General features: G+C 42.1%; 1 protein-coding gene across 2 annotated transcripts in view; it reads left to right on the top strand.

The window, feature by feature from the left end:
* The window catches only part of LOC129701451 (slit homolog 3 protein-like), a 561,975-nt gene that overhangs the window by 523,109 nt on the left and 22,181 nt on the right, over positions 1-16,685 (top strand). For both annotated transcript variants that reach the window (XM_055642634.1, XM_055642635.1), the window contains 5 exons: positions 5,446-5,585; positions 9,736-9,829; positions 10,676-10,813; positions 11,876-12,116; positions 13,649-13,779. In XM_055642634.1, the coding sequence (XP_055498609.1) occupies positions 5,446-5,585; positions 9,736-9,829; positions 10,676-10,813; positions 11,876-12,116; positions 13,649-13,779 (744 nt within the window). The remainder of the gene's footprint in view (positions 1-5,445; positions 5,586-9,735; positions 9,830-10,675; positions 10,814-11,875; positions 12,117-13,648; positions 13,780-16,685) is intronic.

The raw sequence follows: 16,685 nt of genomic DNA, 5'->3' as shown, positions 1-16,685 counted from the left end.
TTCAATGGAGCAATCAGAATTGTACAAAGTACCTCAAATGCAGCCTAACCAAAGTCCTACAAAACTGCAACATGACTTCTTTACTCTTATACTTAATGCTTCTCCCCCTCATTCTTTACCACGCTACCTATTTGTGTTACCACTTTCAAGGATCTAGGGACTTGGGCCCAAGTTCCCTCTGCACATAAAATGATAACTCATTTAAAGAGCAGTTCACTAGAAGAGATGTGCAGTGTTATATCACTATTATTTAAAATTTGGTCCATTCAAGACCTCGCAATTGGAAGAATTTGTTGGCTAAAAATTTGAAACGTTTACAATGAAAAAATGTGCTGCAGAAACGTTGAGGTGGGGGGGGGGGGGGGGGGGGGGGGGGGGGAGGGTGCAGTGTGAAACAGATTAATGTACAAAATTTGAAACCACCAAGTGTATTGTGGGTGAGGAGCAAAATGGAAGTTTCTGTCCTGGAGATAAGGTTTTAGAAGTAGAAAGTTATTAATGGATGACCTCTCAAAATATTCTAAGGCTATCAACTAAGTGAATTGCAATTATGTCACTGATCACAAAACTTCACAACTAACTGCAAAATAATTTCAATTTCATGTGGGCATGGTAAATATACGGAACAAAATGAACAAAGAGATAGCAAAGATGTGAGCTAACTCAGGAAGCAGGTGCTGAGATATTTGGCAGAGAAGGTGACTCAATGTTTTTTGGCATTTTGCTAATGCTCTACACAATGAATATGTTATGTTTACCCACTAACCGTTTAACACAATTTTTAGATCTAAAGATAATTATGGATATATTATCTCTACCTGGATGTTCTGGGGTGGAATTAGTCAAAGTGTACGTCAGAATATTAGTTAACAGTTGTCTCCTTACATTTGATTAAATTGACTTTGATAGATGCTCATCTGTGCATTTTTCTCCAGTGACCAAGGTGGATTTTCTTATTCCTTATGTTACGGAAAGAGAAGTGTGTTTTTTTCAGCCAAAGGGAGATACTTATTTACCAAACAAGCATTAGGCTGCTGGGTTTAATGCAATATTCGTTAGCAAGAATAGTTCAGAGAAGGGATAGTTGAAATCGCATTAGATTAACCTAAAAAGGTTAAACTGCACTCAAACGTTCGGCTTCAAAATATTCCAAAGTGGAATCGAGGCTGGAAATATCATGACAGATTCATGTGTTTTGCTGTCTTGTTAGATTTTACAGATCTGTTATCTTGGAAAATGCTTTCCTCATTGTCCAAATCAAAATGAAAACCTCTCACTCTGAAAGTTGATAGTATCTGGAAATCTCACTGGAAATGAATTAATGTTGTTGGGAATTTGTCGTGCTTGAGTGATTGCACCTTTGGAAATGTTATTTCTGGGTAAAGAACGTAATCATGCATCTCTTGAACTTCCTACGTCTCACACACAAGTTTACAAATAAAAATGTCACCCTCAGGTCTGGCCAGCTCCATCAATAACCCCCTGTGAGAGACACCTTTATTTATTCTGGACAGGGTCCAGTGGTCCAATGTAATGATAAATGTAATCTGAAAATGCCCAATAACATTCATATTTTTTGACCTTTGGATGTCTGCACAGTTTGACTCGCCTTGAGCGGAAAGCTTTGATCTCACTGAAGGTTTGCGTAAGGAGAATGGTAAGCAGCATAATTCTCTGTCAGCAGCTGCTCATATTTCCAGCTCTCAGTCAAGGTCAATAAAAATTGACGGTATTTTCTCTGTGGCACCTGGTGGAATTATGTGAAGTACTCCGACCTGCCTTTTGTGAGATGTGCCTTATTTAGAATAATTGCCTGGAAATGCTATCACCTGGTGCCTTTCTTTGACAGCATTTTGATAGTGAGCATTGATTTAAATTGGAGTAAATGCAGTCGCGTGTGTGTTGAAATGCTTGTGACTATTCCTGGATTGAACTCTATTAAGCCTCTGGCACAATTTCCATGTGAAGTTTGCATGGGATGATCTCATTCTATGCACAGGGCTCCTTTTTTAAGTTTGTACCTTGGTGTCACAGTCCTAGTAAAACATTGGCTTATTCCCATAGTGTCAAATAGGGAGGTCTGCAGGTAGCAAACAATTATTTATTTATTTATTGGTATAGTATGTGTATGTATATATGTATATATATGTGTGTGTATGTAAATATGTGTGTGTATATACAAGATACATTTTTTGTATATATGTGTGTGTGTGTATATATATATGTGTGTGTGTGTGTGTGTAGATATGTATATATATAAATATATATATATATGTATATGTGTATACATATGCACACGCATACATATATGTCCAGAGATTTCCAGATACTATATATTGTATATGTATAATAACTGTGCTGAACATGCTGCCTAGTTAAACAAAACGTCTCTGCCTGGACATGATCCACACCTCTTCATTCCCTGTATATCCATCATATCTATCTACCAATTTAAAAGCCTCTTAAATGTCAATATTGCATGTGCTTCCACACCACCCCTGGTAACCCATTGCAGGCACCCACCACTGTTTGCATGAAAAAACTTGTCCCCACACATCTCTTTAAACATTTCCCCTCTGATGTTAAAGCTCTGCCCCTTATTATATTTTTTTTTTACACTTCCAATCTGGGAATAAGGTTCTGACTGTGGTCACGGGGAGAACGTACAAACTCCATACAGACAGCAGTCATTGACAGAATTGAGCCCGGGTCTCTGGCGCTGTAATGCAGCAGCTCAACTGCTGCGCCACCGTGCTGCCCCTAAATTGTAAAACAAGCATTTATACTTGTCCTATTTTATTCTCCCCACAATCACTTTGACTTCACCTCAATTCCACCACTCCCCTAGAACATCGGAGCAATTTACACCGGCCTTTTTATCTTCCAACCAACAAATCTTTAACATGTGGGTGGAAACCGGAGCATCCAGGAATACTCGTGGGCACAAGGAAAATTCATAAAATTCAAGCCGGAGGTCAGGTTTGAACCTAGATTGCTGGGGTTTTGAGGCAGCAACTCTACCAGCTGCATCTCTGTGCCATTCTTGGACAGTGTCCTCGGCCTGAACTCATTGGGTGGCCTCTCTGCCGTGATCGCCACAGCCATCTCCTAGCCTGACCTCCCAACCTGCATGTCCTTGGCTGGCCACCTAGATCAATATCAGATCATATTGTTCCAAGGATGCAGAGTATGGGGCAACCCAGGCAAAACATGGCCCAACTTCCACACGAGGAAGGTTAAACTGGAAGTGATGTTAACACAAGTATCCCCAACATGCACATTACATGGAAGACCCCAAGCCTCAAAATGACTTGTTGAAGTTTTTGAGAGGAATGAAACAGCTCAGTCATTACTTATTTTATTCCTGAAAGGAGAAATTTAATTTGAACAACCCTGAAAACAAACCAGTGGCATGTTTGCCAGCATTTAATTCACAATGATCTCTTCTTCCTCCGAATCTGTTGTCATAATAGCTGTGGAAATATTAACCTGAGTAACATTGGTGATATTATTATGTGATTTACCATAATAACTTTTAATGTGGAGGCACTAAATCAGACTTGTCTTTGGTGTCCCCATCATCAGTGAAGGTGAGCAAGAATATGTTTCACTTTGAAGGATAGATCACCTTTCCTAAATTAACCTTTGAGGTTTCTCTGGGATGCTAGCAATTAAAGGGGGTAGAAATTATCCTTTGATCGCTGGCAAAAAGCAAGCGCCCGAGTAAAGAGCATTTGATATAATCACCTCGAGATGCATTGAAATCAATGAAACCAATGATAGATGCGGGGAAGAGAAGTGGGTGGCTGATACTCCTGGACCCTGTTTAACACGGAATTCCAACCCCTGAGGGTTTTAGCCCATAGCTACTCTGAATCTCAATGTTCACAATGTTAATTAATAGTTTGGAGATCTATAAAAGTATTCTGCAGTTAAAGCTTTGGAATTTTCAGTGTTTTCTTTCATAAAGCGGCTGTCCCACTGCGGCGACCTAATCTGCGAACTTAGATGAGTTTGCCCTCCACTCAAACTCGCAGCATGGTCGACACGTGATCCTATGAGGTCACTGGAACTCGCGAGGGAAGTTCCCGCATACTCGCGGCCTCAGCTAGGTCGCAGAAACTTTTCAGCATGTTGAAAAATTTTCTGCTCGTACAAATTGGTCGGCATGGTTCTTTTTAACTCGTGGTGCAGTGGAGTGGGGTCACTATGTAGTTACATGCAATCGAGGGCAACCGTAGGCAATCTCCTTTGCTGACCGGGCATTTTAATTGGCTCACTGGAGTTTTCAGGACCAAGAAAAACCAAGGAAAAGGTTAAATGCCCACTAAACGTTATTATACTTCTCAAACGTGTTTCCACTCCCCCCCCCCCCCCCCCCTTCCCTCCCCCCTTCTCTCCCCCCCTCTCTCCCCCTCTCTCCCCTTCTCTCTCCACCCCCTCCCCCTCCGCGCTCTCTAAAGGACTTACCGTTACTGTGCAGTCGTCTTTTACCTTCCTCTTCATCGCGGGTGTGAATTTCAGACAGCTTTTCCAGGCCCCCGTTTTTGCGATGTGTGTGTGTGTGTAGGTGTGTGTGTAGGTGTGTGTGTAGGTGTGTGTGTGTGTGTGTGTGTGTGTGTGTGTGTGTGTGTGTGTGTGTGTGTGTGCGCGCGCGCGCGCGTGTGGTCAGTCGATCCAGCGCGCGGTTTCATCGCTGACGGTTGATCCAGCTTGAGGTTTTCCAGGCGAGTGCCTACGAGCTTGAAGGTCGAAGGCGCTCTTCTGAATTCATGGATTAGGTCGCCTTAGTGGGACAGCCCCTTAAGGCCAAAATGACTGGGGGAATGCAGTGAGTTAGACACATTAATTTCACCAATGCTTCACCTATCACATACACTTCAATTACATGCCCAGGCTACCCAACAATACTTTTCAAAGTCATGACCTCTAACACCAAGGAGGACAAGGGAAGCCAGTGTCTATGAAAACCATCACCTGCATATTCCCTTCCATGTTGCACACAAACCTGGCATGGAAATAGATCCTTCATTGTCACTGGCTCTGACTCCTGGAATTCTCTTCCCAACAGGATTGTGTGGTCTCCTGCACTAGAAGGGACTGTAGTATTCGGGAATGTGCCGCTCCACCACCTTTGCAATGGCTAAATAATTGCTGGAGCTGCTTCTGGAAAAATAAATGAATGGGCTCCTGATTGTCAGGGATAAATTGGTGCTGAATTTCAGGAAATACCTAAGGAAGTCCAGAGAATATATCAATTATGAAGTGGGCAGATAGAATGAAAGGATTGAGTGCCTGTGATTTCAAAGGAGAAGGAAAGCATTGTGAATGGGATATCATTTTCCTTATGTTCTCACAGATCCCCATTCTCATTAGTACTTGGTAGTCATTCAATGGAAGCTTCACTTTGTAACACCTTCACTTCATTTTTCCTTTTATGTACAGGTGCCTCTGCCCGCCAGGCTTCGAGGGACAGCTGTGCGAAGTGAATCCTGACGACTGTGACGATAATGACTGTGAAAATAACTCCACATGCATCGATGGAATCAATAACTATGCCTGCCTTTGCCCACCCAATTACACAGGTATAGATGATAATGTATTGCATCTTTGACAGGCTATTGTTAGCTAGTTTGAAAAGAAAGGTAAGGTTTAAGCAGAAAGGTAGATTTTCAGGCATTTTAGTTTAAGAGAAACTGCGTGGAAATAGGCCCTTCAGCCCACCAAGTCCGCACCGACCAGCGATCTCCCTACAATTCTATATTATCCCATCCTACACACTAGGGACAATTTACACTCCTGCACATCTTTGGAATGTGGGAGGAAACCGGAGCACCCAGGGGAAACCCACGCGGTCACAGGGAGAAGGTACAAAAACCGTTCAGCATCCGTAAACTGGATCGAACTAGGGTCTCCAGCTCTGTAAGGCTGCAACTCTGCTGCTGCACCACTGGCCCTTTCAGAATATGTGCTTTTGCATTCTTAATTGTAAGGAGGTGAGGGGAATACACCCTTGTTCATCCATAGCCGTGCATTGTACAGATTTTTATTGAATGATAATTGGAGGCTGTTTCTTGCTACAACCTCCACTCCTCACCTTCCTCTTATGCTGCTCACAAATCAAGGCATGGATGTATCATCTCACAGACCCCAATAGTTGTCAGGATAGGATGGGTTCAGTGGCGGATCGTCGATCAGTAGCGAGATCCATGAAGTGTCAGTTACGTAAAAATGTATCAATGAGAATTGAATCTGGAGACATGCTTTGTGTTTTATCATTAAAGGAATCACTTGTAGAATTGCATTGCTAAGACCCACACGCCTGAAGTAGTTAGTTGGCAATGCTCTTTGAAAATGAAGAGCAAAAGAAAAACGTGAAAAATTCCGTTTGATTCAATTCTTCATTCTTTTGGTCTTCAGGGAAGGTTATTCCGTATTCTTCCTCTTTTGATTGAACAAAAAAGGAAGCAGGGATGTGCTATATGACCCCTTCAAGCCTTTTCTGCCACTGAATAAGAACAAGGCTTATCTAATCTTGGCATCAACTCCACCTTCCTTCTTGATTCCCTTAGACCAGCGATCAATCTCTTTAAACCTTGAAGATGTTTTAATGACTCTCCTCCACAGCTCTCTGAGGTAGAAAATCCTAGATCCACGAGCTTCTAAGAGGAAATTAAAATCTCCTCATCTTTGTCTTAAATGATTGACCCTTTTTTGGAAACTAGTACTAGATATCTTTGCTGACTGAAATATCCTCTCGGAATGGCCATCCAACCTTAGGTGTTTTAATAGGATCACCTCTCAATTATCTAATTCCAAGCAATATAGAGTCATTCTTCACTTACAAGGGGAACTATTCAGTGTTCAACACTAACTGGAATTAATTTAGCAACTTTACTAAGAAGCATGATATGGTCTGGTGATAATGGACAAAACGTTACCCGTCTTGCTGTTTTGTGCTGTGTGTAAGGGCCATTCTGTCAGCCTTCATATAACTTGGAAACACAATCCACAGAAATAGCTTTCTTCAGGTTTTAGTGCAATCTTCAATCTAGGACCTGAGGGCACAGCCTCAGAATAAAAGAATGTACCTTTAGAATGGAGATGAGGAGGAACTTCTTTAGCCAGAGGGGAGTGAATCTGTGGAATTTGCTGCCACAGGTGGCTGTGTTGGCCAAGGCATTGGGGATTTATAAAGCGGAGATTGGTAGGTTATTGATAGGGAGGGCGTCAGTGGTTTTGGGGAGAAGGCAGAGAATGGGGTTGAGAGGGAAAAATAGATCAGCTAAGATCTAATGGTAGAGCAGACTCAATGGACCGAATGACCTAATTCTGCTTCTATGTTTTGTGGTCTAGGTTTTTCACCACTCTGCATCAACAGTGAATGTCAGTTAATCATTTGATTGTAGAAATCCTATTTTCACCTGGGGCAGATATTTAATTGTCAGCTGAGACCAGCACTAAATATATATTTCCCCCAACACGTTTTGGCCCCCTGGCCCAATTTCTTTCCTGATACTTGCAACACTGTTTGTAGCATCCAGAATTTCCATCAAACAAGTTCTGCTAAAGCAGCATAGCTCTGAAACTTTCCTGTTTTTTTTATGAAAGGAGATTAATATGAGTGACACTTTTACACGTTAAGCCATCAATAAATAAAATATATCCTTTGTTAAATCATGAGATGTTTACTTTCTACCAAGCTAAGTAAGCCTGACACCGTCACCTCAACAAACTGATAGCCCCACATTGTAGAAAAGGGCTCAGACATAAGAAAAAGATTGTAATAAAATACAAATTCAAAGAAAGCATTGGAGCTTTCAAGGCAGCTCTTTAAACTTCTCTCCAGGGTGTTCTGTGATTTCTAAGCTTTCACAATGCACCCCACATGTGTTGATCCGTTTCATCTCCAAGCAATGGCATGTGGTTCCCAGGCAAGGATTAACTACAACCTAAACCACAAAGGATGGAGTCTATAAAAAGGATTAAAATCAGGAGTCAAATGATTGGGGTTTCCCTAATTCTAAACAGATCAGACAAAATCCAAACTCCACAGGGAGTCTTATCGCATCTGCCCATGAACATGCGTATAAAACATATTCCCCACGGTAAACTGATGTGCATTCAATGATAAGTAGCCCAGAGTTTCCAAATGTTGCATTGTTTCACAATGATGTGCACATTAAAATCATTGCTTTGTGTGTAAATGCCCCTGAACTCTTAGGAATGTTCTTTATTCTAAATTAGATCAATTTTGCCCTGAGCGAGTGGAAATTAAGATATAAAGCAGCTATTTGTCTGACCCAGCAAATGCTCTGAATTCAAATCTCCCTTTCTCATAAATTGATGCTGAGGTGTTGAGCAGATTCCCTAATCCATCCCTGAAATGTGGTGGAAAAGTAGATTTAAACACTTGCCATAAGTCTTGTCTGTTACAGTTTACGACTGTTAAAATAGGAGCCTCTAGTAAATTATTCAGACATTTCAAAGAGCTGTATACCACGAATTGCTCTTAATTCAGCCAGTTTTGTTGGAGGCAACACAACAACCATAAACAATAAATGACCAATTAATCTGTTTACCTGGGTAGAAACTGAGGGTAGGACATTGGTCTTCAGTGTGAGAGTAACAAGCAAATGGAGCATCAAATAAGTGTCTAATCTCAATGACACAGTAGAGATTGGGCTGGGAATGTTACCACATAGATGGTATGGCACTGCTTGAAGTACACACCTCCTGATATTGGAACTGGATATAGGATGGCTATTTTTGGAAATATTCATTTAAAACATCCTGGTGCTCTTAGCATGAAACACCTTCCCTCATCGCTAGCAGAAAATAATGAGTTCAACTCCTGGAGTGCTGTTTAAATGTATAACAGTGCGAATAGGTTAAGTGTATTAACCATTGATCTTAACTGTGTGCAGTTGAACCGTAGTGCAGAGAAGGTTCACCAGACTGATTCCTGGGATGTCAGGACTGGCTTATGAAGAAAGACTGGATAGACTTGGTTTATACTCTCTAGAATTTAGGAGATTGAGAGGGGATCTTATTGAAAGTTACAAAATTCTTAAGGGGTTGTACAGGCTAGATGCAGGAAGGGGTTGGACAGGCTAGATGCAGGAGGATTGCTCCCGATGTTGGGGAAGTCCAGGACAAGGGGTCACAGCTTAAGGATAAGGGGGAAATCCTTTAAAACCGAGATGAGAAGAACTTTTTTCACACAGAGAGTGGTGAATCTCTGGAACTCTCTGCCACAGAGGGTAGTCGAGGCCAGTTCATTGGCTATATTTAAGAAGAGGGAGTTAGATGTGGCCCTTGTGGCTAAGGGGATCAGAGGGTATGGAGAGAAGGCAGGTATGGGATACTGAGTTGGATGATCAGCCATGATCATATTGAATGGCGGTGCAGGCTCGAAGGGCTGAATGGCCACTCCTGCACCTAATTTCTATGTTTCTATGTTTCTATCATTTGGGTTTGTGCTGACATTCAACACCATTCATAATTCCATGTGGAATTACTATATAAGTGCAGCACAGAAGCTCTAGGGATGGATAATGGTGAGCAGTTGTTCATGTGAGGCTGGGAGAGGTGCAAGAGAAATAATCCACAAATTGGGACATTTAATTCCCCACAGTAGTGGGTAATTACGCACTAGGCATGCACTTTATAACAGCAAATTCTGGTCAAATGGTGTTCTGGCATCTCATTGATCTTCTATCTCTTCATCCACAGGTGAGCTTTGTGAAGAGGTTGTGGATTACTGTGTTGCAGAGTTCAACACCTGTCAGCATGGCTCCAAATGTATCTCCAAGGACAGGAAGTACAGGTGAGCACGCTCCACTATCTTGGATCATATGGACTAACATAAAAATCTGCACATTTTTTTTTAAAATAAAGAGAATCCTCTATTACTTTGTAGAAACAAGAGACTAGATGCTGGGTTTATTTTCAAAAAAAGACAAAAGGTGCTGGAGTATCTCAGCTGGTCAGGCAGCATCCCTGGAGAACATGGATAGGTGACGTTTTGGGTTGGGACCCTTTTACAGACTGATCATGTTCTCTAGTGATGCCACCTGACCCGCTGAGGTACTCCAGCACTTTGTGTCTTTGTTTTCCTCTATTACTTTGTTCCATCTCATATTTTCCTTCCCAGCCACAACAAACAAAGTGTTGGAGGAACTCAATGAGCCAGGCAGCATCTGTGGAAGAAAATGGCAAAATATTGTCAGTCCATTTCCCTCCGCAGATGCTGCCTGACTCGTTGAGTTCTTCCAGCACATTTTGCTGAAGTTTCCAGCATCTGCCGTCTCTTGCATTAATATTTATTTAGCGTTTTTTCCAGGTCACCAACAATATTAAAGGGCTTGAAGACAAAAGAGATTGCAGATGCCAGAATCTTGAGCTATAAAAAAGCAAACTGCTGGAGGAATTCAGCGGGTCAAGAAGCCTGCAGAAACATCCAAAGATAATATTCCTTTCTCACTCCATGGAAAAACACCTTGTTGAGTTGTATCAGAGTGTTCTACCAACTCTGCATCCCAACTTTATATTCATCCACTCACATTGTACAGGGTCTGGGTCATCAGGAACTAATGCTGTTTAACATTGTGGTGTGTTTTGTAAATTTTACTTGGTCAATGGTTAATTCAGCAACCTTTATTATTTCCAACAGGTGTGAGTGTTTGCCAGGTTACACCGGCCAAAATTGCCAAACTGATTATAACGACTGTGTGGAAAATGAGTGTCGTCATGGTGCACAGTGTGTTGATGCCGTTAATGGCTACACCTGTGTCTGTCCAACTGGTTTCAGGTAAGCAAAGGATTTTCTGGTTGGGAGAGGATTAGAGAAGGAAAAATGAACCAAATAAATAATTTGTTTATTCGGTTCGTTTTAACTCTTTTAGTTTTAGTCCAGAACCAGGGACAACAGTTTAAGAATAAGAGGTAGGCCATTTAGAACGGAGATGAGGAAAAACTTTTTTACCCAGAGAGTTGTGAATCTGTGGAATGCTCTGCCTCAAAAGGCAGTGGAGGCCAATTCTCTGGATGCTTTCGAGAGAGAGTTAGATAGAGCTCTTAAAGATAGCGGAGCCAGGGGATATGGTGAGAAGGCAGGAACGGGGTACTGACTGTGGATGATCAGCCATGATCCCAGTGAATGGTGGTGCTGGCTCGAAGGGCCGAATGGCCTACTCCCGCACCTATTGTCTATTGTCTTCTCACCCATCACAACTGCACAACAGCCACCATGATATTGCCAGTGTGCAGGAGCTAACGAGGACAAGTGAAGCATGATTGTCTTCTCCTGCCACCTGGACAGAAGTGTACAAGATCAAGTGGGACATGGATAAAGTGAACACACACTCCATATGTTGTGAATGCACACCATATTATCCAATAGAGGTCTAAGACTCGAAGGCATAGGCTTAAGGTCAGAGCAGATAGATTTAAGAGGGGCTTCAGAGGCATTTTTCACAGAGTATAGTCCATGTCTGGAATGAGCTGTCAGAGCAAATTATAAATACAATTACAACTTTCAAAAAATATTTGGACAGATATATGGATAGGAAGGGTTTAGAGGGATGGGGTGAGGGGATCAACACAGGCACATGGGACTAGTCCAGAATACCAATTTGGTCAGCATGGACAAGGTAGGCCAGCGAGCCTGTTTCCATGCTGTATCTCTCAATGCCTCTTTGTTAGAATAATAAGGTGCATATTGCTTGTCACATTATATAATGTTACTACAGCAATTTCTATGCTGTTTGCAAAATACAGATACAATAATACTATAATGCAAATCCCCATCAATTCTTATTCTTTACCATTCTGTCTTTACCCACCCTCACTATGCTCTGAATTGTTTTTCCAGTGGTCTGCTTTGTGAGATCCACCCTCCTAAGGTCCAGTCCCGGACCAGTCTCTGTGACAACTACGAGTGCCAGAATGGAGCTCAATGCATCGAGGTACAGAATGAGCCTGTCTGCAGGTGCTTAGCAGGCTTCGCAGGGCAGAGGTGCGAGAAGCTTATCACCGTCAACTTTATCGGCAAAGACTCTTATGTGATGTTGTCAGCTTCCCAGGTCCGCCCGCAAGCAAACATCTCACTTCAGGTAGGAACTTAATAATTTTAAGAAAGAGAAACTTGAAGGGCACAAGATGGTGCCGGAAACATGGTGAGTCTTTGTGTTCTGCCTCAGTGATGTTTACTATTTTTACATTACAATAATTGCATTATGTACTTGTATATGATCGTGCTAATGGATAATATGATTTTACCAAACTGTATGCAAAAGAAAGAATTCCAATGTATCGAGCTACATGTGAAACTAAACTACCATTGAACCATTAAGAATCAATCTCCATCAGTACGAGAACTGTGAAAGTTGCCAGCATTAAGGAGAGGCATTGCAAACTTCAGCAAAGGCTTCTTCAGTGTTATGTTAGAGATCATTGGTTGGCAAGTACCAGCAACCGACATATGGAAGTTTTAATGGAGCCTAGCAAATCAATTGTTAATTAGGGCCTTAAAAGCCCTGTCCCACGGTACGAGTTCATTCAAGAGCTCTCCAGAATTTGCGCTGATTCGAACTCGGAGATTTACGGTAATGGCCACTCGTCGGTATTTGGGGCTCACGTAGACATTTTTCAACATGTTGCAAAATCTTACCGAGTCTTCCCGTGCTTACCTGCCATTAGCGAGTCTTCCCGAGTACCTGCTGTTCGCGGTACGAGCCACTAAGAGACGTCCCCGAGCTCCGACGTACCCGCTACGTTCATTCTCCATGCTTACAACTATTTTTTTTTAAACTCGGGAGAGCTCTTGGAATGAACTCGTACCGTGAGACAGGGCTTTAACAATGCTTTTGGTAACTATCCCCAGTGCAGACTGCAACTCATTTACTGAGATGTCATCTTGAACTTTCAAAAGCCTGAGCTGCATTGTGGCTCAAGAATACATCTTGACAATGTCACAATGTGAGGTTTGTTATCAGGGAAAATGTTCCTCTCACTGTTGGCAGACAGCTCTCTTGTCTGATATAGCATCATCAATTTGTAAATCGAAACCCTTGGCACCCAGACCCAGGTCAGGTAGACCTTAAGCCAGAGGAGATGAAGGGCATTGTCTTTGATATTGCTTCAGTCATTCTGAGGCAAGTTACAATCAAAGTTAGATATTGAATAAAACCCTTTACACAATCCCACTTGAAGTACTGGGAGAGTCTGGAAACTGGCAACAACCAAGACTGAACCAATCCTTTCCTCCAGGGATATCGAGATTACAGTAGATTTGGTATAAATGATGATCAATGCAAACTGGTGGGCCAAAGGGCCTGTCTTCATAATGTATGACTCTGTGTGTGTGCAAGGTCAGTGAGTAGGTGACATGTAAACTGGAAAGGAGCAAATAAGCTGAACACCATCGATCAGAGATGCAGGGAGTGCATTTCAGGAGCTTTCCTAAAATAAGGTCTAACACACTTTTTTAAAGTAAAAAAACTGTCAGTATGCATGTAATAATTCATCTGACACTCCTGGCTGCTCTCCATCAATCTAATTTTCAACTTTTCAGAGGTGCTGGCACACCATATGCTCTCACAAAGAAAATGCCTTGGTCTAACATGTCTTCTTTCTGTTTGGCTAGGTTGCAACTGACAAGGACAACGGTCTTTTACTCTACAAAGGTGACAACGATCCTCTGGCTCTGGAACTGTATCAGGGACATGTTCGACTCATATACGATGCATCCAGTTATCCACCCACCACTGTGTACAGGTGCGTTCTCCCTCGCCTTGTATTTGACCATTCATTTCAGGTTATGTCGCAGTTTGGCTGATGTGGGTAGAGTTATTCGGAAAGAGCTTCCAAATGGGTTCGCATACGAGATGTGTGAAAGTGCTTGTCACTTGACAAGGATGAAGCTTTACTTTCCTTATCCCATTGGTTGTGAACCAAGGACTAGCCATGACTGAAGCGAACACTGAGCTGCTGGTGTGGTGTTGACCTCACACAACCAACATCATGGCAATAACTATGGACAGCTGGGTCAGCATGTTTGCACTCTGCATGTTGCATGGTGGAGATGGAATTGCAAATGGAAAACAAGAAACCAGGTTGCATTGTGTTGTATTTTTGTATTGTACACAATCCTTGTCCCAATAACAATCTGTGGAAAAGAAGAATTCATCAAGTTGCAAGGTGTTCACAGCCTTCCTCATGTTCTCTGTGCATCTGAAAATTGGATGCATGGAAGAGCCCAAACATTGACATCCAGATGTGAGTAGCAAACCTCTATGTGATACATGCTGCACTTCAGCACAGATGTGTGTACCTTGCAGAAGGGAGAGGTTTCTCATGTCGTAGCAAGCCTTCACCCCACTCCAAGGTTCAAGTTGGACATGGGGTTGGGCATGGAGATGTGCCTCCCTTTAGCCCCCAGTTTACCTAACCATGTACCTGCCCTGTCTGATCTGCTGATCTGCACAGAGCCAGCCACCAATCTCACCATCCCACAGCTGCCCTGCCTCCCTTCATTTCCAATCGATCAATGTGATTCTCTCCTCCATCAAATTAGCCCAAACCTACCCCATCCCACCCCACCATCTCCTCTCACCCCCACCAACCCCACTGGCAATCTCCCCACTCAGTGAAGCCTAGCAGCTGACCCTCTTCCATCCCGATACCAATTCCTCCACCAACAATAACTTTGCCCATCCTCAATTGTAAACTCTCACCCCTATTCTTAATTCTAAACCCTGATCCCTATGTCCCAGCCACTTGCCCCGAAACCACACATGAGCCAGCCCTAACTCTAGTGGCTATGCGCATTCCTCATTGGCAAAGAGTACATATAAAGGTTTTTCTCTATTGTAGGGACTATTCAGTAGTGTAGAAAGGTTAGATGTTGTGGCAGTCGACCCTTAAATGTAGGCATTTTCTAGCCTGCTCGGCACAGGTTCTCCCAAGTATCTCATGATGCACAACACAATACTGTGTATTCCTCCTGCCACAAGGAAGAAAGCCTTATGATCTTAAAAGATTCAAAATCACAGGTGGATATGAATGCTGAAACTAAGCACTTTCTGATGTTAAACATTTTTTGCAAATGTGTCCAAAATATTGTTAAACTAAAAGAATCAGCACATTTATAATATTTATACATAAAGGTGCTGCTTGCAAACATAATACTATGTGCAACACTATGCAAGCATCCCATTAGTATCAATTATATCAGTTCTGCTCACTATGCAGGAGTTGGCTCAAAGGTGACACTTTGCACGGACATCTGCCCTCATCAATCGATTAGCAATGACAGCCATTCACTGCTTGATGAGCTGGCTTTCATGGATTGTCCACATCTGTAGGCACGGAACAGGGCAAATGCTGCACGAGTTCTAATTATATTGATAAAGAAGGAGGTCGTCATTCACAATGGTGGCTCATTACCATAAGATTAATAGTTCCATATGTGTTCTGAACCCTTGCTGCTGATATTAATTCCATCGGATAATGTATTACCCTTTTATTAAATGTCACACCATTATCTTATTAGCACACTGAGAGAGATGATGCATGGCTTAAATATCTGAGTAAAATTAAATCAGAGCTGGAAGAAAAGCAATCAGATATCAGATTTCCCCGAGCTAAAGCATATATCTTAAATAAACAGCTCCCAAAAGGCAGGTTTGAGAAAGCTTTTCATTTCATTAGGACACCCAGTTTCATGTCAAAAGGTTATTTTCAATTTAAGTAAATGCTTACATCTATTATTGGGAAACGGCAATGAAAGGTTACATTGAATAATTACTTGCAGGTATATACAGAGTTCTTCAGAGTTATGTATGATTCTTTAACACTATGGGATGATCGGTGGTCGGAGCGGACTCGGTGGGCCAAAGGGTCTGTTTCCATGCTGTATCTCTAAAGATTTTGCATTGAGTTTTGTTCATTGCTCCATTGTCTCCAATGTTCTGACATGAAGGTGCAGTGTGCTCCTATGCTCCTATCTACTTCATTTGAGATCTTTAAACTATCTTTAATTAGACTTAATCAAGCTTCAATGTTATATTTTGCACAAATGCCGTACCCTTTATCCTTTATCTATGCTTTGTGGGTAGTTTGATTGTATTCATGTATAGCCTTTTCTTTGACTGGATTGCACACAAACAGAAGATTTTCACTGTACCTCGGTACACATTACAAAATAAACAAAACAAAACCAAACGGTTTACTTCCGTCAAGCACCATGTAAAGGGACACTGTCATCCTGAAACTATTAAATTACCAGCATTAAATTAGTTCTTATCTATTCACACTCAAGTGGTTTACTCCTTAATGGTATAAGATGATCCATGTTAAATTGACACACACATATTTGGTAATAGTGTGAACAGTTTAGTGATGTGTTGCTAGAATCTAGCCATGTATTACTCTATGAGGTTTAACCTTGCGTCGGTTTACTCCACTCTGCTCTGGTTTAGTATCGATAATACCATTACTAATGCTGTTGATAATACTATTGAGGGTAGACAAAAGTGCTGGAGAAACTCAGCGGGTGAGGCAGCATCTATGGGGCGAAGGAAATAGGCAACGTTTCGGGCCGAAACCCTTCTTCAGACTGATGTAGGGCGGGGGGGGGCGGGAAGAAGAAAGGAAGAGGAGGAGCCAGAGGGCTGACGGAG

This window comes from Leucoraja erinacea, chromosome 11, assembly GCF_028641065.1.
Source record: "Leucoraja erinacea ecotype New England chromosome 11, Leri_hhj_1, whole genome shotgun sequence".
Lineage (NCBI taxonomy): Eukaryota > Metazoa > Chordata > Chondrichthyes > Rajiformes > Rajidae > Leucoraja > Leucoraja erinaceus.
The sequence above is the reverse complement of the archived record's forward strand: the minus strand, read 5'-3'. Positions and strand labels throughout refer to the sequence as shown.